General features: G+C 37.7%; 1 protein-coding gene across 1 annotated transcript in view; it reads right to left on the bottom strand.

Annotated features, from left to right (window-relative positions):
• Positions 1-18,883, bottom strand: part of pxb (putative Hedgehog signaling attenuator pxb) — a 131,392-nt gene that overhangs the window by 86,611 nt on the left and 25,898 nt on the right. Inside the window, exon 2 of the mRNA XM_018546762.1 lies at positions 468-645. Within this exon, the coding sequence (XP_018402264.1) occupies positions 468-645 (178 nt within the window). The remainder of the gene's footprint in view (positions 1-467; positions 646-18,883) is intronic.

The raw sequence follows: 18,883 nt of genomic DNA, 5'->3' as shown, positions 1-18,883 counted from the left end.
TAGAACGACAAAAACTTTCTTACTACTTAATTACAAACCTTCATTGTTTCAATCAAATTTTGATTAGAGAACAAACAAATTTTTTAATTAAAAAGAAAATTTTTATAAATCATATAGCATAATGCATTTCTCTCAGTGTATGTTACGTGCCATTGCAATATTGTAAAGTAATTATTCTTGCATTTATATTAGACGAAACTAAAAAAACGAAATGTACTGCAGCTTTAACTGATTCGTAATTCTGAAGTTAATCAGTCTTCCCTTCGCGATTTCTGAGAAAGTCTTTCAAACATTCAACTATCGGTTGAATTCCCTATCATTTTACAAGTAATTCCTACGATCGTGTTAAAAAGAGTGAATGAAAAATTTCCACGGACAAGGGTAGTATAATCACTCCTTATCAGTGCTGCACAGTAAATCGAATTGCTTAAAGGAATCAAGGGAGAAGATCGAAAGACCAGACTTACCGGGATAGCAACGCAGTCTTCGAGCTCGGCGAGGGGTGACTCCGAGCAGAAGGTGCCCTCGGTGAGGAAGGGCGGCCGGGGAGGCGGCGGCAACCGGAACTCAGGGGGCGGCCCGGGGCACTCCGGGCACTCCGTGCTCTCCAGCGTCTCCAGCTCCTCCATCCTCCACCTCAGCGTGCTGAAAAATTAAAAGATCACCAATTAATCTTATTGATGGAGACTCATTAATTGTTGAAAATGGGTTTTTTTCGCATAAAATTTCAATCGACACGATATTTGGATTGTGTAATAATATCTGATGTAATTGAAACTATATAAATTTATATTAATATAGATTTTTTATCTCTTAATCGGTATTCGCTCCAAAATTTTCTTGATGGTATTCTAGAATACTTTAAATTAAAGTACCTTTGTTTAAAGTTAACATAACGATTTTAATTTAATTTTAAAAGATAAAATCCGAAAAAAGGAATTGTGTAAAGTCGTAAAAAACATATGTTATAAACAATCTTTCACAACGTAGATGAAGAAAATGTACGGGTATACAAATACCAATTTGGATCTGCAAATACCAATTAGGATTAAATTTACCAGACTTTAAAATAGTAGTTGACTTTTAACAGATCTCACAATGAAAAAAGAATCTGAAAATTTCCATTAGTATGAGCGGCAAACCGGCGCGTTTTTATCAGAGGTGTTTAACTGCCCAATAAAGAATTCTCGCGTCGGAAGGCACGGGCCATCCAGCACGTGATAAGATAAAACTATTCTAGACGGACACACCTGCGCTCGTTTTCAAACCTTTCGTTCCCGTGGACGTATTTTTTCTTTATTTGTAAAATGCAAATTTGTAATTGGCTGACAAGAGATCTATTCTGAATTGCATCAAACTCGTTTAAAACATTTTAGTTTTCCGTCCGCCATAGAGATTCTAACAGAATAATTAATTTAACGAAACTCTCTTCTAATCATATTGTTAAGCAGAGTCTAGAATTCTTAAACGTATAGTTTGCCGAGAGTACCTTCCGTGAATAATTATTCCGATTAAGGTCGTTTTTTGCCTCTATCGAGGGTCAAGCTGATCCAGTTTCGCGAATTCCAGAAGATCAGATACCGTACACCATACCGAAAGAATGCAGAAGAGCGGAGGGTAGATGATAAGAGAAGCACAGTGAGGGCGGGAGAGAGGGTTGCCGCGTGGTCGGTATGCTAATGTCCAGGGACTTAATTAAGGTCTCATAATGAATCAGTCACGGAGCTCGGCGAAGTCGCGCGAGTAGGTGTGCGATTGTGCCGGTTGATTAATTGTCTCGTTCCCCCCACACGCGACGCGGTGCCACCAGTATACGTCGCACAAATAGAGAGAGAGAGAGAGAGAGAGAGTGAGAGAGAAAGGAAAAGAGAGAACAGCACGGTGGTGCGATACGCCCGGCGCATATTCGTCATCCACGATCGCCCGACCGATCGATACTTCCGGCGCGGCGGCTTTCACCGATGATGATTCTCGTCGGTGGATGTGGATACGAACCTAAATACCGAGCACAGTCGGACCACCCGCATTTCAGTCGTGTTAGTGCATGACATTATTTGCTCCAGAAAAACGGTATGTAGAGACGGATTCTTGGAGGGAGAGGTAAAAAAGAAGAAAGCACCGAAGGAAATGGAAAAACCATAAATAGACCGAGAAGGGGAAGTACAAGTGAGATAAAAAGATCCGAAGGGAAAAAACTGGAGACAATAGAAAAATAAGGATGAAAAGTAAAAAGATTGCAAAATATGACAAAATGGACAATATGAAAAAAAAAGGAGCACACCAAATATAAGAAAAAAATCGTAAAAAAAAAAGGTATATGAGGTTGTTCGAGAAGAATGGCACGAATAAGATCAAGGGAAACAGAAATGTGCGAAAAATTCGAGCAAAGCGGCAACTATTGACAATAGCCAGAGGAAACACGCTCGAGAGAAAGAGCGAAAGATGGAGAGTAAAGTGGAGATAAAAGGGACCGAAAGAAAGCGAGAGGAAGAAATAAAGCGGACGGCGAAGAAGCGACTCGCAGTGATGAAGAGCGTATCGGGGCACTATTTCACACATACCGACCTCATTCCAGGGAGGTAGTAGCGGCGGCCAGGAATTACGAACGGCAGGAGGGTTGAAGAAAAGAGTGGCGAGAGGAGAAGTCGAGGGCGGGGAGGGGGGGGGGCGAGGGATCGCTCGAGCGAAAGCCCGTAGTTTCCGCGGGGTGAAAGGCGAACGAAGACGGGGATGTAGAGGGGGCGGGGGAGGGAGGGAGGCGGTATGCACGTCTGCGCTCAGTTTAATAAATGCAGTCTTCCTTCCGTTCCGTTTCTTGGCACGACTTGGCTTCGGCGACGAGGAACTGTATAACCCCTTCCCTCCCCCACGGTTCTCCTTTCGCGTCACCCTTCCGCCCTTCGTGCCGCGCGTTTCCCTCATTCGCATGCAGAGACCAGCCGAGCGAACAGGCGAGCTCAATGCTCATCTCGTTTCCGGCTGTGCGTAGTCCAAATCTACGATTCGCGTGATTTTTATTTAATTCCCACCCGTGCACGTCAATCGACGTTCCCTTCTTCCAGAGAGAATTTCCCGGAATGTCTAGCCTCTCTCGATCGCATCGCTTGTGTGGGAGCTCGCACGATCGAATCGCGGTTATTACGCGCGAATGTATGGCTTGTATGCAGATGCAATGCGACTGTCGTTTTTTTAGAATTGAACTATTTTTTCATGAATTTCCGATTATCCTTTGCGACAGTGATAATAATTTAAAATTGTATATATGGTATAGGAAAGTACCTCTTTTTTTAAAGAAAAGCAAATAAAGAAATTAATACTTAATGAAAATAAATACGAAAATTAGTAGAAAAAAAAATATATATAACAGTTTTTATTATCAAGAGAGAGAGAGAGAGGGGGGGAGGGAGAAGTATTAAAAATATATAAAGAAGAATAGTATTTTAACTTATAAGTACTAGTGAGAATAATATCAAAATAATATCAAAACGTTATCATTTACATGAGAATAATATAAAAAATTATAAGCTGAAATAATGGATTTCAGTTTAAAACTCGGCGAAAAAGACGTCCGGTGATAAAACATTATTTTTTTACGAGATTTGTCTCGAACTTGACTTTTCATTTAGATGTGTATTTTTGATTTAATTAAGATGAATTCAGTGGTTAAGGCGAAATGGAGACGCACGGCTGTAAAGTTACGCGAGTGTGGTTGTCGTACTTTGAAGTGAAGATGAAGTGGAAGATAATACCCGGAACGGTATGATGAATCACAAGTAGAAACAGAGTTTCAAATTAAATTGTTCAGTTTCGTATTAATTGCTGCCAGTCCAGTGTAGTATTAATTTAAATAAAACAGAGCAGAAAAGAGTGGTGGGATACTCGTAACAAACTAGGAATTTATAAAGTTATATAATTAATTATCGCATGCGCATTTTCATGAAAACTTCTTTCATGCTTTAGATTATTTATCAGAACACAAAATGCACATAATATTGCAAAGCTACGTAAAATTGCAACAATATTCAACCGTGTGTGATTAATTTTTACGAGTCAAAAATTAATTAAACGGTATTTTTTTATTTATTCCATATACAAATGTAAATACTCCAAATTATTAATGCACATTTGCATTTTGCTGGAATGTGATTTTAAATATAATTTCAATGTATAATTTTAAATTTAATTTTATCCTGCTGTAGACAGAATATAAAATTGTGAATTGAGCAAGCGGAATCGATACAATCGTCGCGCGAGTCAAAAGTCGCATTCGTTGCAAGCACAGCTACCCTCGAGCTTGCGAGAGCAACAAAGAGAGAAGGATAGGCGAACAGAAGGGATAGAGCAAGAAAACGAGTAAACCAACGGGGGACACCGCAAAGTGGTTGGGATGCTTTTTCCGAGTGGCCGAGCGAGCGAATCGACTGTTGGGGGACGGGATTGGCCGCGGCTCTTTTCGGCGCACCGGAATTGTCGAGGGATTTATCGAGCGGCGTTCCTCACCAATTGGACCTCGTCCGAGTCCTCGAGAAGCTATCGAGTTAGAAGAAACGACCCGGCGAGACGAGAAACGGCGTGGTTAGGATTATTGGTGTATGATCGATTGTATTAAATGCGCGGGCTTTACTTGGAGGGTTTCCTTTGGCCCAAAGTAAATTGTCAAAGATGATACGATCAAACTGATATATATTTCGTCGTAGAAACAGCACATTGTGTCGATAAATCTTGAATCCTAAGGTCGATATTGAATAGTTGGTTTTTATATTTAAGTCCGTCTCTTAAAATGTCAATCAGAGCATTATTATCTTACGACTTAAAACGATACGAAAACGGATTATGAATACCGAGATGAATATCAGCCTAGAATTGTTTTAGTCATTTAAAAAACAAGTTTAATATTTAAAAATTCTAAACTGAAAGAGATGAAATAAATGTATTTCATGCGAAATCAACGATAGAGAGAGAGAGAGAGAGAGAGGGGGGAGAGAAGAAAGAAAAGGAAAAAGACATAGAGAGTGATATTTTAAGCAATACGAAGGAAATGAACAAACGAACAAATCCAATCTGGTAATTTCTCTCTCGTTCTCCCCGCCTCTTTTTTTTTTTGTTGAAATAAAAACACGTTGATCCCAGATTGCGCGCGGTGGGTAAGGGTTAAATTCCGTCCAGCGACGCGGGAGGAGAATTAATCCCTTTCTACCGTATGCGGAGTGCGCGGCTATGTTGACCATGCCACGTTTTAATTAGGCAAATTTTCGTCCCGCGGCCATTTGTCACGATAAAGCCTCTTCGTCGTCCGCGACATCCATTGCGCTCTCTTTCACCGTCCTGAAAAATCCCCGAGTGACCCGGTCACGTACTCGCGCACCGATATTTATCATTTCCTCCAGTGCGAGCTTTTCGGCTTGGCAGGCGACACTTTTTTTTCTCGTCTTCTACAGGCCTGCGAAAGGCAATGGGAAATTATGATCATTGTGTAACACCACAAACCACTTCGGACGCTTACAATTTTTTCACGAAGTATAACCGCACGGCTTTTTCATTTTTTTGTCCTATTTCGGATATGACGATGATTAGGTCAATAAAAATTAGCCACTTAGATCACATTCTTCTAGAACGAATTTCTGGTTTCCTATGAATGCTCTATATATATAAATTGACTGAATCAGCATCCAATATATAGTCGCCATATGATATTGTGATTTACATCACATATTCATTTACATAATATATATTTTTTTAATAATAAAGATATTTACATACTCAACACAGAAAGAATTTTTTCTTAGAGTTTATCGTGAAAATATAGTAATCGTGGGATAATATATTGTATTTTGTGAAGAATTTAATGTCAATCTCTCCAATTTATTAATAAAACTATAATAAAATATATATAAAATAAATTCGATAAGTGCATGATATAATGAAGTGCATGATAAAAATCTTTAAAATATTATATTGTACCACAACTACCGTATTTTTAAGGTAAATTTTAAGAGAAATTTCCGTGAATATTAATCTGAATGAATAATCACTGACACTAGTCTCAAGTATGTCACCGGTAATCAATGAATTTACAGTGAAATTCATTTGAAAAATCAATGTAGAATCTCTAATTTAACCTTGCTTTAGTGTATAAATTCAATATGATGCATGGTATTAGAACTGACGAGCAAATATTTTAATTATTACGATGTGATCAAAGCTTCTTTCTTTTTCAGTTGAATTTCACTGCTGATTACTTATTGCCAAATATGTCACTGTGAATTATGATCATCCACTGATTCAGATTTAGAGATTAACATAGCATAGTATTAGTCCAGTTTTTGTGTATTATGGCTAACTTATAAGCATTGTAGATTATGAAAAAAGAAAAGGTGTTGCAACGTAGAGACGAACGGAGTTGACATTAATACGAAAGAGAGGACGAGAGATTATAGTTATATATAGACAACTGCCGTTTTCAATGGTACAGAGAATTCCCGAAAAGAACTGAGAGAATAATTCGCCATCGGCCATCTTAACCCCCGTAAAATTGAGAAAGAACATTTCTGAGACGTTTTAAGCGAACGGATTTCTTTAGTTTCCAAAGGAAGGACCAAGGAAGGTGTTCTCCGGGAAGAGAGCAAACCTCGTAATCACTTCGAAGAAGCGGAAGCAAAGGGCTTGGCGAGAGGTGGGTCCTCTTTATGCAGCTTTATACAGAGGGCCGAATTAGCCTGCATTAAATGCGGGCGGAGCGGGTGGCTTTGCGAAGGATAAAATCGCCGGATTGTCGTTTTGCGCGGCGTCCGTGTCGGCGTTACGAAGTTTAAATTAAGTCATTTTAATCCCGCGGGAGGGGAGGGAGAGTTGGCCAGAGGGGAGGGGCATCGAGGAAACTTCGTCGGCGCTCTTGTTAAGTTCCGACGTTAAGTAATCAGATTAGCCCCGGAACTAACCTCGAACGCCGCTGAAAACGTTGCGGTGGGGGAGTTTCGCGTTAATCCAGTTTCGCCCCTGCAAAATTTCGGCTCGGTAATCGCTTTATAAAAAAAGAAAGGAAAAGAGGATTTCGCGACGCGAAACCGTCGTGAGAATCTCCAAGGAAATGCGCATCTTTCTACGAAGCTAAACGGCTCAATTCCAGAGTCAACCTGGCAGGATAATTTATGAGATTCATCAACCCTTGTTTATCATCGACATTCATTTGTGACGAGTATTCGTGATGAACATCAAATGCGCAAAATGTACAATTTCCTCTTTATTAAGTCCTTCGGAGGGCGTCCTTCATCGCGTCGTGACATTTAACGCCATCGATGACGCTATTTTTTTCAGAGATACCTTATCCAACAGTTTTATCAAAATATATTCGTCGATAGTTATTTTTTTCCAACGAAGTTACATAAACGTGGATTTATCTTCTCGAGAGATCTCCTCGAAAATTGAAAGTTCGCGCGAGTTCAACTTATAGCGAATTCGAGCGCGGGCCGTCTCGCTTTCGAAAGCGGAAACTTCGGCCGTCGCGCGTTAATAATTATAATTACATTATCGCACCGTGACGTCCGATACGGCGACGTCGTCGGCTGCAAATTTTCAAGCGGCGAGCGTGTCGAGGGGAATAACTCCGGACTTTTCCTCCCGCAGCAATAATTCAGTCGGGCCTGACTTCCGCGAAATGTATATCTGGAGTTAATCGTGTTTTTATCATAGGAAAGAAGAAGAAAGAGAGAGGAGAGAAAGAGAAAAGGAAAAGAGAGCCTCTCGAACTTTTAATCTCTCAGATTCTCGGAATAGTCCGAGTATGAGTCGCGTTATAATTCACCTATGTTTCTAAGAATTCAATTACAAATAAACGAATCTTTTCTCGAACCGATTTAATGCAAATGTATATGTAAATAATTATTTGATATTAACGAGGTAAAATATAGCAACTTGTCGTGTACTTGTTCATAATATCAAATTTTATTTATGATTAATTTTTAAAGATATTAAATAGTTTTTATATATAGGAATAATTATATAATATATTATAGATAGTATATATTAGTATATACAACTTTATTGAAGTGCAATTTGAACAGAAGAAGATATAAGTACGTAAATAAAATAGAGGAAGACTTGTGTGCATATCAATAGACAAGACATCAGCATAATGCTGTCTTGAAGTCTAGACCTGTTATAATATATTATAGTATAATATAATATACTATAGTATAATACATATATATAATATTTTTAAAAAGTACAAGTTTTTGAAATTATATATACACAAGATTATTATAATTACTTGTAATATCCATATCCATGCCCTTTTCTCATCGCTTATTATACTTGGCAATGAGACTTATATGTCATTGTTCCAGTTTTCCATTTGCCCACGGATGTAACCCGTACATTGAAAGTACGTAATACGAAAGAGGGAAGAAAGAGACAGATAGAAAGACAGAGAAATAGGGAGTTTCAACTACCAGCAGCAGCAGATACGTTGAATCGCGCGAGTGTCAACAGACTTCAGCGGGTGCCTCGGGAGAAGAGAACTGCCGTCGTCATAGTCGTTGCCTACTTGCGTTACGCTAACGAGAAACTCCTTTAATTGGACGTTAACCCGCTGGGCGACACCGAAGATACACGAAACAAACTTTTATCGAGAACACGTGGAATTTGAGAGCGGTGCTCTCACTCGGTGAGTCGATTCGACAGAACCTTAAAAAGAGAGAAGCGGAGGGAGGAAACAAGAGCACAAGAGATATGCCGAAACAAAAAAAAAAATCTCCGGAACGAAGGGCGGCGTTAATTCCTCCTGTTCGCCATCTTTCGCCAAAATAATGAGCTCGAATGACTTCGCCGTCACGTTGCCGCCGCCGGCGGTAATTGGGCAAATACAGTCATTAGCGGACGTACGGCAGAGAAGACTGAGAAGAGGAGGAGAATGATGGAGATTCTTCAGACCGAAACGACGTATGAATAATTTCGCTTCAAAAAAAGCCTGCTCCATTTTTTCTTACTTGCCACTCCGTAAGTGCGATTCGCATTTACGAAATATTTTCAGAGTGAAATAGGAAATATGACTTTTTTCTTGAAATGAAAATATGCCCCATTTATTTAGTGCGCTGTTAGGTGCTTTACTGAGACACAAAAATTGGATTATTTTTCTATTATCTATTCCTCTGCCGCGCTGTAAATTAACTTTAATCTTGATTTAACTTACTCTTTATCTTTTTCTAGTTCTAAGAATCAGAAAAGGATGAAGAATTAAACTGAGATTAAAGTTAACTACATTGGTATACCATATATATTTCTACGTTAGTAGAAAAGGACATAAATCGTGTTTCGGAAGCGAATTAAATCTAAGTTAACTAAAGAATATTGGAAATGTATAAGGAATTCAATTGCGAAAGAGGAATTATTATATATAAAAGATATATACCTAATCGTGTTATATACATCTGCAATTTGTAAGCTCAGCATTTATTGGCCTAGATTCGATTTGTTTCTACAATGAGAGACAATTATATTATCTTTTATTCGTTTACTCAACCTCTAATCCTTTCACAAGAAGAATTTGCAATCCTTTGAAGTGACAATCGAGATAACACGACGACATAATAACGTACGCTGATGTATTTAATAATGAGTTACACGCGCGCGCAAGCGCGAGATATGACGTTGGTTTTTACAAACAAAGATCATTCCGTCGCGTTTCTAGACACGTGTCTAATTAAAAAGGCACGTGGATGTGGCTTTACCTTCCCACGTAATATTCTGACTGCGCGTTACCATTTCCGGTGTGCGGTAGCGCGAAACGAACCAAGCGGCTAGTTGTCGCATTATATCAACATTAGCTTCACTCACTCGGCTCCTATCTCCCATTTAAGTGATACGAGCCCTACTAATACAGAAGCAAGGAGCAAGAGCTGAAGGGAGAAAGAGCCGGGCTAGTTGGCGAAGTAAGGGATGAGGGAGATGGTAGTAGTACCTACCCCGTATAGCTAATGCACCAGTGCAGGTTATTACTGCAGTTTGCAAACAGCCGGCAGAACGGTAATGCAATCAGCAGTGATACAATCACGCGTGTACCATTCCGGTAACTTCGGAGCGAGCACGGGTTGGGAGATGAAGCAAGAGGGTGGGAAGCGAAACGACGTTTCACAAAGGCCTCGATGAGCACGCTGCGACGTTGCGCGCCATCCCTTCCGTAAAATCTACGACACGTAAAGGGAGCATTTATATCAGAATATAAAATTCATTAATTCATTAATTAATTTTATATTCTGATATAAATGCTCCCTTTATATACGAATTAAAATTATTAACATTATTCTTTCTTGCTATTGACACTGCGCCGTAATAAGTAATCGTAGAAACAATGGACCGTGGAACAACATGTTATTAAGACAGTGGCAATAGCGAGAAAGATTAATGTATTAAGTTCTCAATCTAAATTTGTTGGCGATATTTTGAAATTTATTTAAAATAAAATAAATATATATATATATATATTTGAAATTTAAAATATGTACCGACAATTTTTTCTTAATTCTTTTATTTTTCATATTTTTTAATTTTTAACTACTGGTTAAGTAAGTAAAATAAAATTGCATTTATTACGTATTAATGATAAAGTTTTTAATGAATTACGCACAAATTGTGTTATTCATCAACATTATAAAACCATATATTTGATAGAGGAAGTTAATTCACGGTTTGATAATGTAAAGCTTTGAATTACAAATTATTAGAATTATCACTGCATGCTTGTATCTCTTTCCAGATATTTTGCAGAATTTTCCGTCGACTGATACGCGTAACTCGTGATAATTAGCAATTCATTATTTAAACAATTAATACATTCATCATATGCAGAATTCTTCGTTAAATATCATTTAACGCAAAGTCCTTTATTTCACACTTAATTTTGCATTGGAAATTTAAAAAAACGTTACAATTTAATTTATAGAATTAGAATTCCTGTCGGTAATTAATTTGTTATTGTTTTGACAGTTACAATCACTATATATCATTGAAACTTGCTTTAATAATGAATCTCTCATTATTACGTCACGCATTACAATTGAATAGCTTTTTATTTATCTCTTCTATAAATATTATAGGTATTTATATTTATGCATTTTATTGTGTAATGTACACACACACACACACACACACACACACCAGATTCGTGGAAGTTTTTAATTGTTTTACGCTTATGATTGTCTCAACCCTTCAGGTCTGTTTTACCTAAACATTGTCTCCACAATGAGCCCGCACTGAGAGGAATATGACGAGCGTCTCACGAGCTAACGGTTTATGCAGCGTAATGCAGCGTGCTACGTAACATATGCGCTTCATTTCTATATATTATGTCCTAAGGTATATATAACCTTAGCATATATAGGTATACGTCTCGTTCTCCACATGTATACAGAGTGTGTTCCGCAGCTGTTGACTTGCATTATTTTAATGAGGATTTATTTCTATGAATGAGCCCGAGTCGATTCTCCCTGGATCTTTATCGTAACTTTATTTCATTATTCCTGACGTCAATATCAGATAAATAAATTGAATATTTTCACTGAACAAACCATATATAATATTAACATCCAAAATAACTATAAGAACACTAAATTCTATCGGATATTTGTATCCATGAATCTCGAAAATTACGAACTCTTCGAGTTTCTATTGCCTAATTAATAACATTGTATTAGCTTATTCATTTGTCATCAAGAGGATTGGTGTATCTTCGCGTAGATTTGTGGCTACAGTACACCAGGTAGATGAAACGAAGAGACGTCGAGGATCATGAGAGGAACATAACTCTCGCGGAAAAGACTCAAGGCGACCTCATCTCTATGTTAATCTTCCCTCCGCCCCACGAAAACTCCCCGCGCCCTTAGCCCGAGGCGTTCCTACGGAGGAGGACCGGGAATGCGCCTTCCTTCTCCTTCGCGCGGCTCGTTTGCGGCCTCGAGGCTAGCCGGTTAGCCCGGCTTCAACTTGGTGGACCACACCGACGCAAACGACTCCGCGATATTTGTTCGCGCGACTGGAAATAGGATACCGCGCCAAGTGGCGAGAACCGTTCGCGAGATCGTGGGCGACGGAGAACCGAGACGGGTAAGAGTTAAAAAAAATCTGTCTGATAACGATCTCTTTCCTACCAATATTGATTCAATATCTTTTCGTAAATATTCTAATAATTATCATTTCGTTAAATTATAATAAATTAATTATAATAAATATAATGCACGATTTTTCATTTTCTGGTTAACTTGTGGTTACACTTAATCTGATAATGTAAACATATATTTTTCTAGCTACGCTTAATCACTAAATTGATTTTGTAGTATTTCTTTTTTTTTTAGGCTCTGTTTTTTATTTTTTGATTAACATATGGTGTTAGACTTGAGCCTCGACTTAATCTGATTATAATGTAAAAATTGTATTTTCCTATAGTTAATCATTAAACTGATGGTTTTATAATGAATAATTTTTAAATATATAGTTTAGTGATCAATTATAGCACAATTTTTACATAATCATCAAGTTAAGTGTAACCATAAAATAACCATAAAATAAAAGGCCGAGCCTAAGAGACACCCGGTTAAGTGAGATAAAGTCTAAACTTTAGATAAGGTCATAAGTTAACCAGAGAATGAAAAATCAGGCTTAAAAGTAGGCTAGAGAATTATTTGAGATTTGATACCAGTTAAAAATCATGGATTGAAAATCAACTATTATAGTACTAAATCAGAAACATTCACGTTCTGTATACATAACTGTGACCTTTTAGAGAACTAAAACGCTTTTTATATTTAAAAATTAGTAAACTAATTTCATGATCAATACTCGTTTCCTGGCAAATTACGCGTAAGAATGCGTCATGCGATAAAAAGTGACGCTAGGTCGAAGAGACATCTCGTCGAAAACGGGCGTAAATATCAATAAATGTCCGCACGTAACAGGGAGAGTGAATCTTTTGGCGTTCACGGTTGTACGAATTAAAACGTGTGCAGCGCCAACACGCATCTTTATGCGCTCGCTCGCGCTCATATTATATTTATGGGGAGGATTTTCCCCGGGCGCGCACGTGCGTTACGCGCGAAAATTATAGCGCGTAGGTGTCCGCCGTTTCCCGATGCCTTCGCAGATATACGGATCGTTAAACGCGACGAATTTACGCGCGCGTCTTTTCACGACGCAGTTCGGCACCACGGCTGACTTTATTATCATATGTTTCGCGCCTACACCTATGAGTCGCTTTTAAACGATCGGGTGGCTCGCGATGTACGTGTCAGAGATGAGTAAGACGTATCGAAAACATCTTTTACGAGAGAGATGAAACTTAGAAAGGATATTTCAATTTTGTAGTCAAAATTTTCTTCATAAAATTTCAGTTTACGCATCATTAAACTATGAATTAATTGATCGCAATGTAGGAAAAAAGTAGAAAAGTATAAGTATGTAATAAATAAAATAAATGACAAATAAAAAATACAAAAAATTATTTTACAGAAATATTTAAAAAATCTAAAATATCTAATTGTAATCTCTAAACAATGTAACTATGATGTATGGTTCTTGAAAATAACAAAATAGAAACAAGGCGAATGAGAGTACAGCATGATTAGCAACCTAAAATTTAGTTAGATACAGATCTGAAAATAATTTTATTATATCATCAAAATAATCATGTAAAACATTCAACCATAATGAGCAATACTACAAAAAATTGTGATATTCTATTGGTCACCTTAAGAGTTCCACATAATTATTTTGATAGGTCAATAAAATGATTTCCAAATTTTTTCATCTCTATAGAGAGTGTGTGTGTTTTTAGACACTTTATCAAAACCGTTCTTTCCGTGTCGTCATTTCGAGTGATTCTATACATACATCAAGCAAGGAAGAATGAAATATGATATTCACGTTATTGATCGGCGTATTTTACGAACCACTCTATATGAATCTTAACCTTAGAGCTTCGGGGCTACCAAAAGGTCAATGATAACGCGGGATCGGAAAGGTATAGGGAGGAGGGAGGGTCAGGAAAGCTCAACGCGATATGAGATATGAAATTATTTACAAGCCCAGCCAATAAGCCATCAGAAAGCTATTAAAAGTTTTCGCGATCTAGAAATAACGTCTGCACCCCGGCGGGGTCCTCCCCGAGGAATGATCCACCCCTCTTCATGATCCACCCATCCAAACTCTATCCCCGATAACGTTTCTACGCTGGAGGGATGCGTGCCGTTTAAACGACTTTTTCCCTCTATTTCCAGCGCTTTTCTTCTGGCCGCACGTCACTGCCGCCAGGAAGAAGAAGCACTTCCGGCGTCCAGCGTAGAAACGCGTTCGACGGAAACCACCGCGCTGCCGCGGTCGACGAAGATCCTTCGTCTTCTTCTTCATTTTCTTTCTCGCGCAACTACCTCGACGGGCGATTTCTCTTTTCGTACAGCAAGCGCTTCATAGTGTCAGAGGATTGTCTAAATCAGAGGTTCTCAACCGACACAAAATTGAAAGGATACATGTGGAAATCGATGCAGATGACGAAGCAGAATTTTATTGAATTTGTCGAATAACTTGCATACTAACTGATATAACGTTTAACATATAATCTGAATTTTTGAAATAAACTCTGGAATATTAAATTATATAATAGTTATATATATTGTATATGTTTTTGTTAATCTCTCTCTCTCTCTTTCTCTAATTAAATTCAGTTTCTTTATCTCGTTTAAATGTTTAATGATAATGCATGTATAATATGTTATACATTCAAATGCAGTTTTATATTAATTTCTATATCTACAACTTTTATTGGAAAAAATTAGCACACGCTATAGATAAAACAGTGACGATTTTTTGGCTCGTTTAGAAACGCTTAAAGCTCCGAATTGTCGTTTCACGTTGACTTAATTATATGAAACTATCAGAAAATCGAATTTCACATAAACCGAAATTCGGAAATCGGAAATGCTAAAATTCGCAAAATGCCGAAATTGTCTATTATTCTTTTTTTTACATAGAAATTGCTTCTCGTTTCCGTCGTTATTAGTTCAGTCCATTTTGTTTTCCACAATAGCGTCGTTTGCGCATTCTGTCGAAAGCGATTATTAACTCACTCTCTTGTTTCCCTCAGTCGAATATTTATTTTTTCTGTCGCAACCATTTTTTTCGAAGAATTAAAATTTAGCACAAAGACCTCACGAAAAAAAGTTCGCTTGAAAAATGATTCGGATAAAGGCTTAATGCCCGCAATTATTTACGTCGCTGGTAAAACGTGTTGCCGGATTTTGTATCTCATGTGAAACGAGGAGCAGCACCTAGCGCAGTCGAATGGTCGGCCATTCAGATTCAAATTTCGATAGGTCGTTCGAAGCACCACCGATTCATATTCGATCCGGTCCGAACTTTGCGTTTACGAACATCTGGACAATGCGACGTGAAATCGAGAGGATTGTTGATGTGATAAACAAAAACCCGATTTTGAAAGAGTGATCTTTCAAAGAAGCAATACAAAAATTATTATAAAAATTCGTCAATTTAAATAAATGATTTAAATAGTCACAAATTCTAATGTTAAATCAGTTTTTTTATCACGACTTTTCCAATAATTTTCAAGTTACTTCAGTTCATAGCTAAAACTAAGTAATGCAAGAAAGTTAATTGATTGATTAATTGGCATTCTTTTCATCTTTCGAATAAGACTAAAGTAAGATAAAACTTCGTATGACATACAAGTCATTTCTCTAATTCCACACGAATTTTGTGTGGAGGACAATCGAAATATTTTGGCAATCGTATCGGGATCACCCCTTACAAAGACATCGATACTTCCATTACAAATCCTACAATTACCAGATAGATAGCTCGAAGGACGAACAGGGGCGAGATGTTGTCGAAGGTCTCGTGAAAGTACAGAAACAAAGTTGGAACCCTCGTCGTTATCGAAATTCCACAAGGGTTCCTTTCAATCTCTCTGTTAGATGTGTCTCCTGCAAACTATTTCATTCACGTGATATGTATTAATTGTCGTTCTCGCCTCAGACATTTTATTGGAAAAAAAAAGACAAAACTGAAAAAATCATATTACAATTCACGATTCTAATAATTAATTATAGAAATTCTTAAATTAATAAGTATATTAATTTACATTTTCTACAGCTTCGGGTGTCTCTCGAGAATCGTCATTAGACACATATGACGGTGCTGTCACCGTCGGTAATAACAACCACAGCGAATCCTGAGCCACCCTCTCGTCAAGGCGAGATCTCGATCGAGTTGCCCTCCGCATCCTCTATTCCGCGATGGTTAGAAGTTACGAACTCCTCCCGGAGATCGTTTAATTCGAGCTGCCGCCGGCGTCGAAAGGGAAGGTAACGGGATACCTAAAACTCCGTCACCCTCAAGACGCCAGCAAGCCACTCCCGTAAGTTCTTCCGCTACCATCGCCGCCTCTCCTTACTTTTACCCCCGTGAATCCGCGGGGAGAGCTTTTGCACGCACTCGTGTCTCGAGTTTCTCACCGATGCTTTATTAAGCCGAAGTCTCTCCCCTTAATGGAAACGATTTTGGCAAGCTTGCATGCTACACTAACAGGATGGCGAGCACGCCGCTAAGGGATGCCAGGGACACCGACGTGATCTCAGTGAAGGCAATCCTAGTCTTTGCTAATCTCAGGATGCCTCAACGGGTGTTAGCAACCGTCTGATTTCGTGGATATATAAATAATGAGTTTATTTTGAGCCGTGTAAAGTCGAGTTGCGTTTCGAAAAGCGTGTAATAAATTAAAGTAACAATGTGTTTTCGAGTCTTTTCATTAAAAGTATAACACATTTTTTCCTCTGTATATATAAGCATGTTCACGTTGCTTAAAATCCTCTAAAATTTTTCTACTTAAAACAAGATAAATACGTATAACATTGAAAAGAGAGAAAACAATGAAACTTGTTGAAAACTTTTAAAAAAGTTACATTCATAAAAAATTTTAGTTATTTTCTCTGCTTTTATATCGGAAAGCGCATAAAAATTTTAAGGAAAATAACGTATTATTTAGGTGACCAATACTGAGAGAAAGGATTTTGTTAATTTAATAAGCCATTAGTACCTTTAATAAATCATTTGAAGATATAGACAAATTATATTGCTTTAATTTGTGGTTATTAATGCTATGTCTGCTATTCCATCTAATTATATAATTATAGTTACAGAAGCAATTTATGTAAAACTTACCATATTTTTTGATAGATTTTGATTTACTAGCACTATTGATTAATTTAATTTATATCGTAAATCGTGTATTATTTGTTACATTAACGAATAATGAGAAATTATTCACAATAGTAACTGATCGATTCGTTTTTCCATCAAATCAATGCATATATCTGTCATTCCATTTTTTTGTTCGTAAACAAACAGTTTATTTCTCTCAGCGAATAATTATATCGCTTATTCTATATTTTCGACACGCTATAACTCGATAATAAGCGCGTGTCCGCGAAACGTGAGGCGTGCGACATCGCATTAACGCGCGCTCGTATCGGAACTTCCGGTTACCCGAAACGCGTCTCGCTGTCGTAGGAATCGCCCATTATTCGCGGACTCTCTCTCCACCCCGGTCGTAAAAGTACTTCCTCTAGTCTAGGAAGAGAAGGAAGAAGAGAGGAAGAACGAGCGGACGACCGGCCGGACCGGGGACACTAATCGCGATGGGCTTAACGAGTGATAAAGCCCGAGCTCGTGTGTCCATCGGGTAAACGTTGGCTGGCTCCCGCTCGTCGTAAACTCGGTTTAAGTGGAATCGCCGCGACGAGGAAGTCCGCAACATTTCACCAGACACAGGAACGAAACGACGCGGAATCATTCGTCGTCAGTTTTCACTAGAGATCGTTCATGTTAATTTCGTTTCTACGCAGGGAGGAAAGATTTCAATTGTAATAAATACATAAATTCTAGATAATCGAAAGAAGATTAGCGAAAGCGATGAAGCAAAAATTTAATCAGTGAGTTCCCGATTCAATGTAGAAAAATTTATATTCAATTTTATTATTATATTTCATTACTTATATATTTGATTCGTTACGTTATTCAATTATTCCTTCCTTACAAAAATCCATGCATGTCTAATACTTGAATTTCGATAATAATGATATTATATTCTCTCTCGATATATGAGAGATATATAATTTTCAAAATTACATATATGACTGTAGATTCAAAATATCGTATATATGATATAAGATAAAATAAGATAGTGAGAAAGAGTTATATTCTCCTCTATCGTCGTATTTCATATGTCGGTTACATGGCTAGATCGTTCTTGATACAGCCCTGTTCGGCTACAGTATACGGTATATAAATGCAGAAATAGCTGGCATGAAATTCGCAGTGAATTACGCGGTATAGCGAATATACGGGAAATTTCAGCAATTTCGTCCGTACGAACATTAATCCGAGTAGACGTGAATTAGCAGAAACTTAACACGGTATACTGGGTGTTTCGGAAAATATTAGACCCGCAGTTAGTTAGATAAAGTGATGACGAAATAAAGAGAGTTCTCCATTTTAGTTATTTTATAATATACTGCAAAATATAAACGCATGTAAATGAAACAAACCATAGTCAGTCAACACAATTCTTTATGCCTAATCATGTTTCTTTTATAAAAAAAACCACATAACTGTAACTCTAATCAAACGATGTATTATGCTGAAAAATATCTATCGATAAAATAGCTTTTTATAATAAATATATTTTATAGGAACTAACAATATAATTTATAAAAAAGAATTTTTGATAAAAGTTTTACGTTTTCTCTAAGAACGAAAGAGATCACGCATCTTTGTGCATCAGCTTGTGTCTCCACCTCGTGCCAAGTTGCCACACTTTCGTTTCATC

This window comes from Cyphomyrmex costatus, unplaced genomic scaffold (genome assembly GCF_001594065.2).
Source record: "Cyphomyrmex costatus isolate MS0001 unplaced genomic scaffold, Ccosl1.0 scaffold59, whole genome shotgun sequence".
Lineage (NCBI taxonomy): Eukaryota > Metazoa > Arthropoda > Insecta > Hymenoptera > Formicidae > Cyphomyrmex > Cyphomyrmex costatus.
This window is presented reverse-complemented; position numbering and strand designations above follow the sequence as displayed.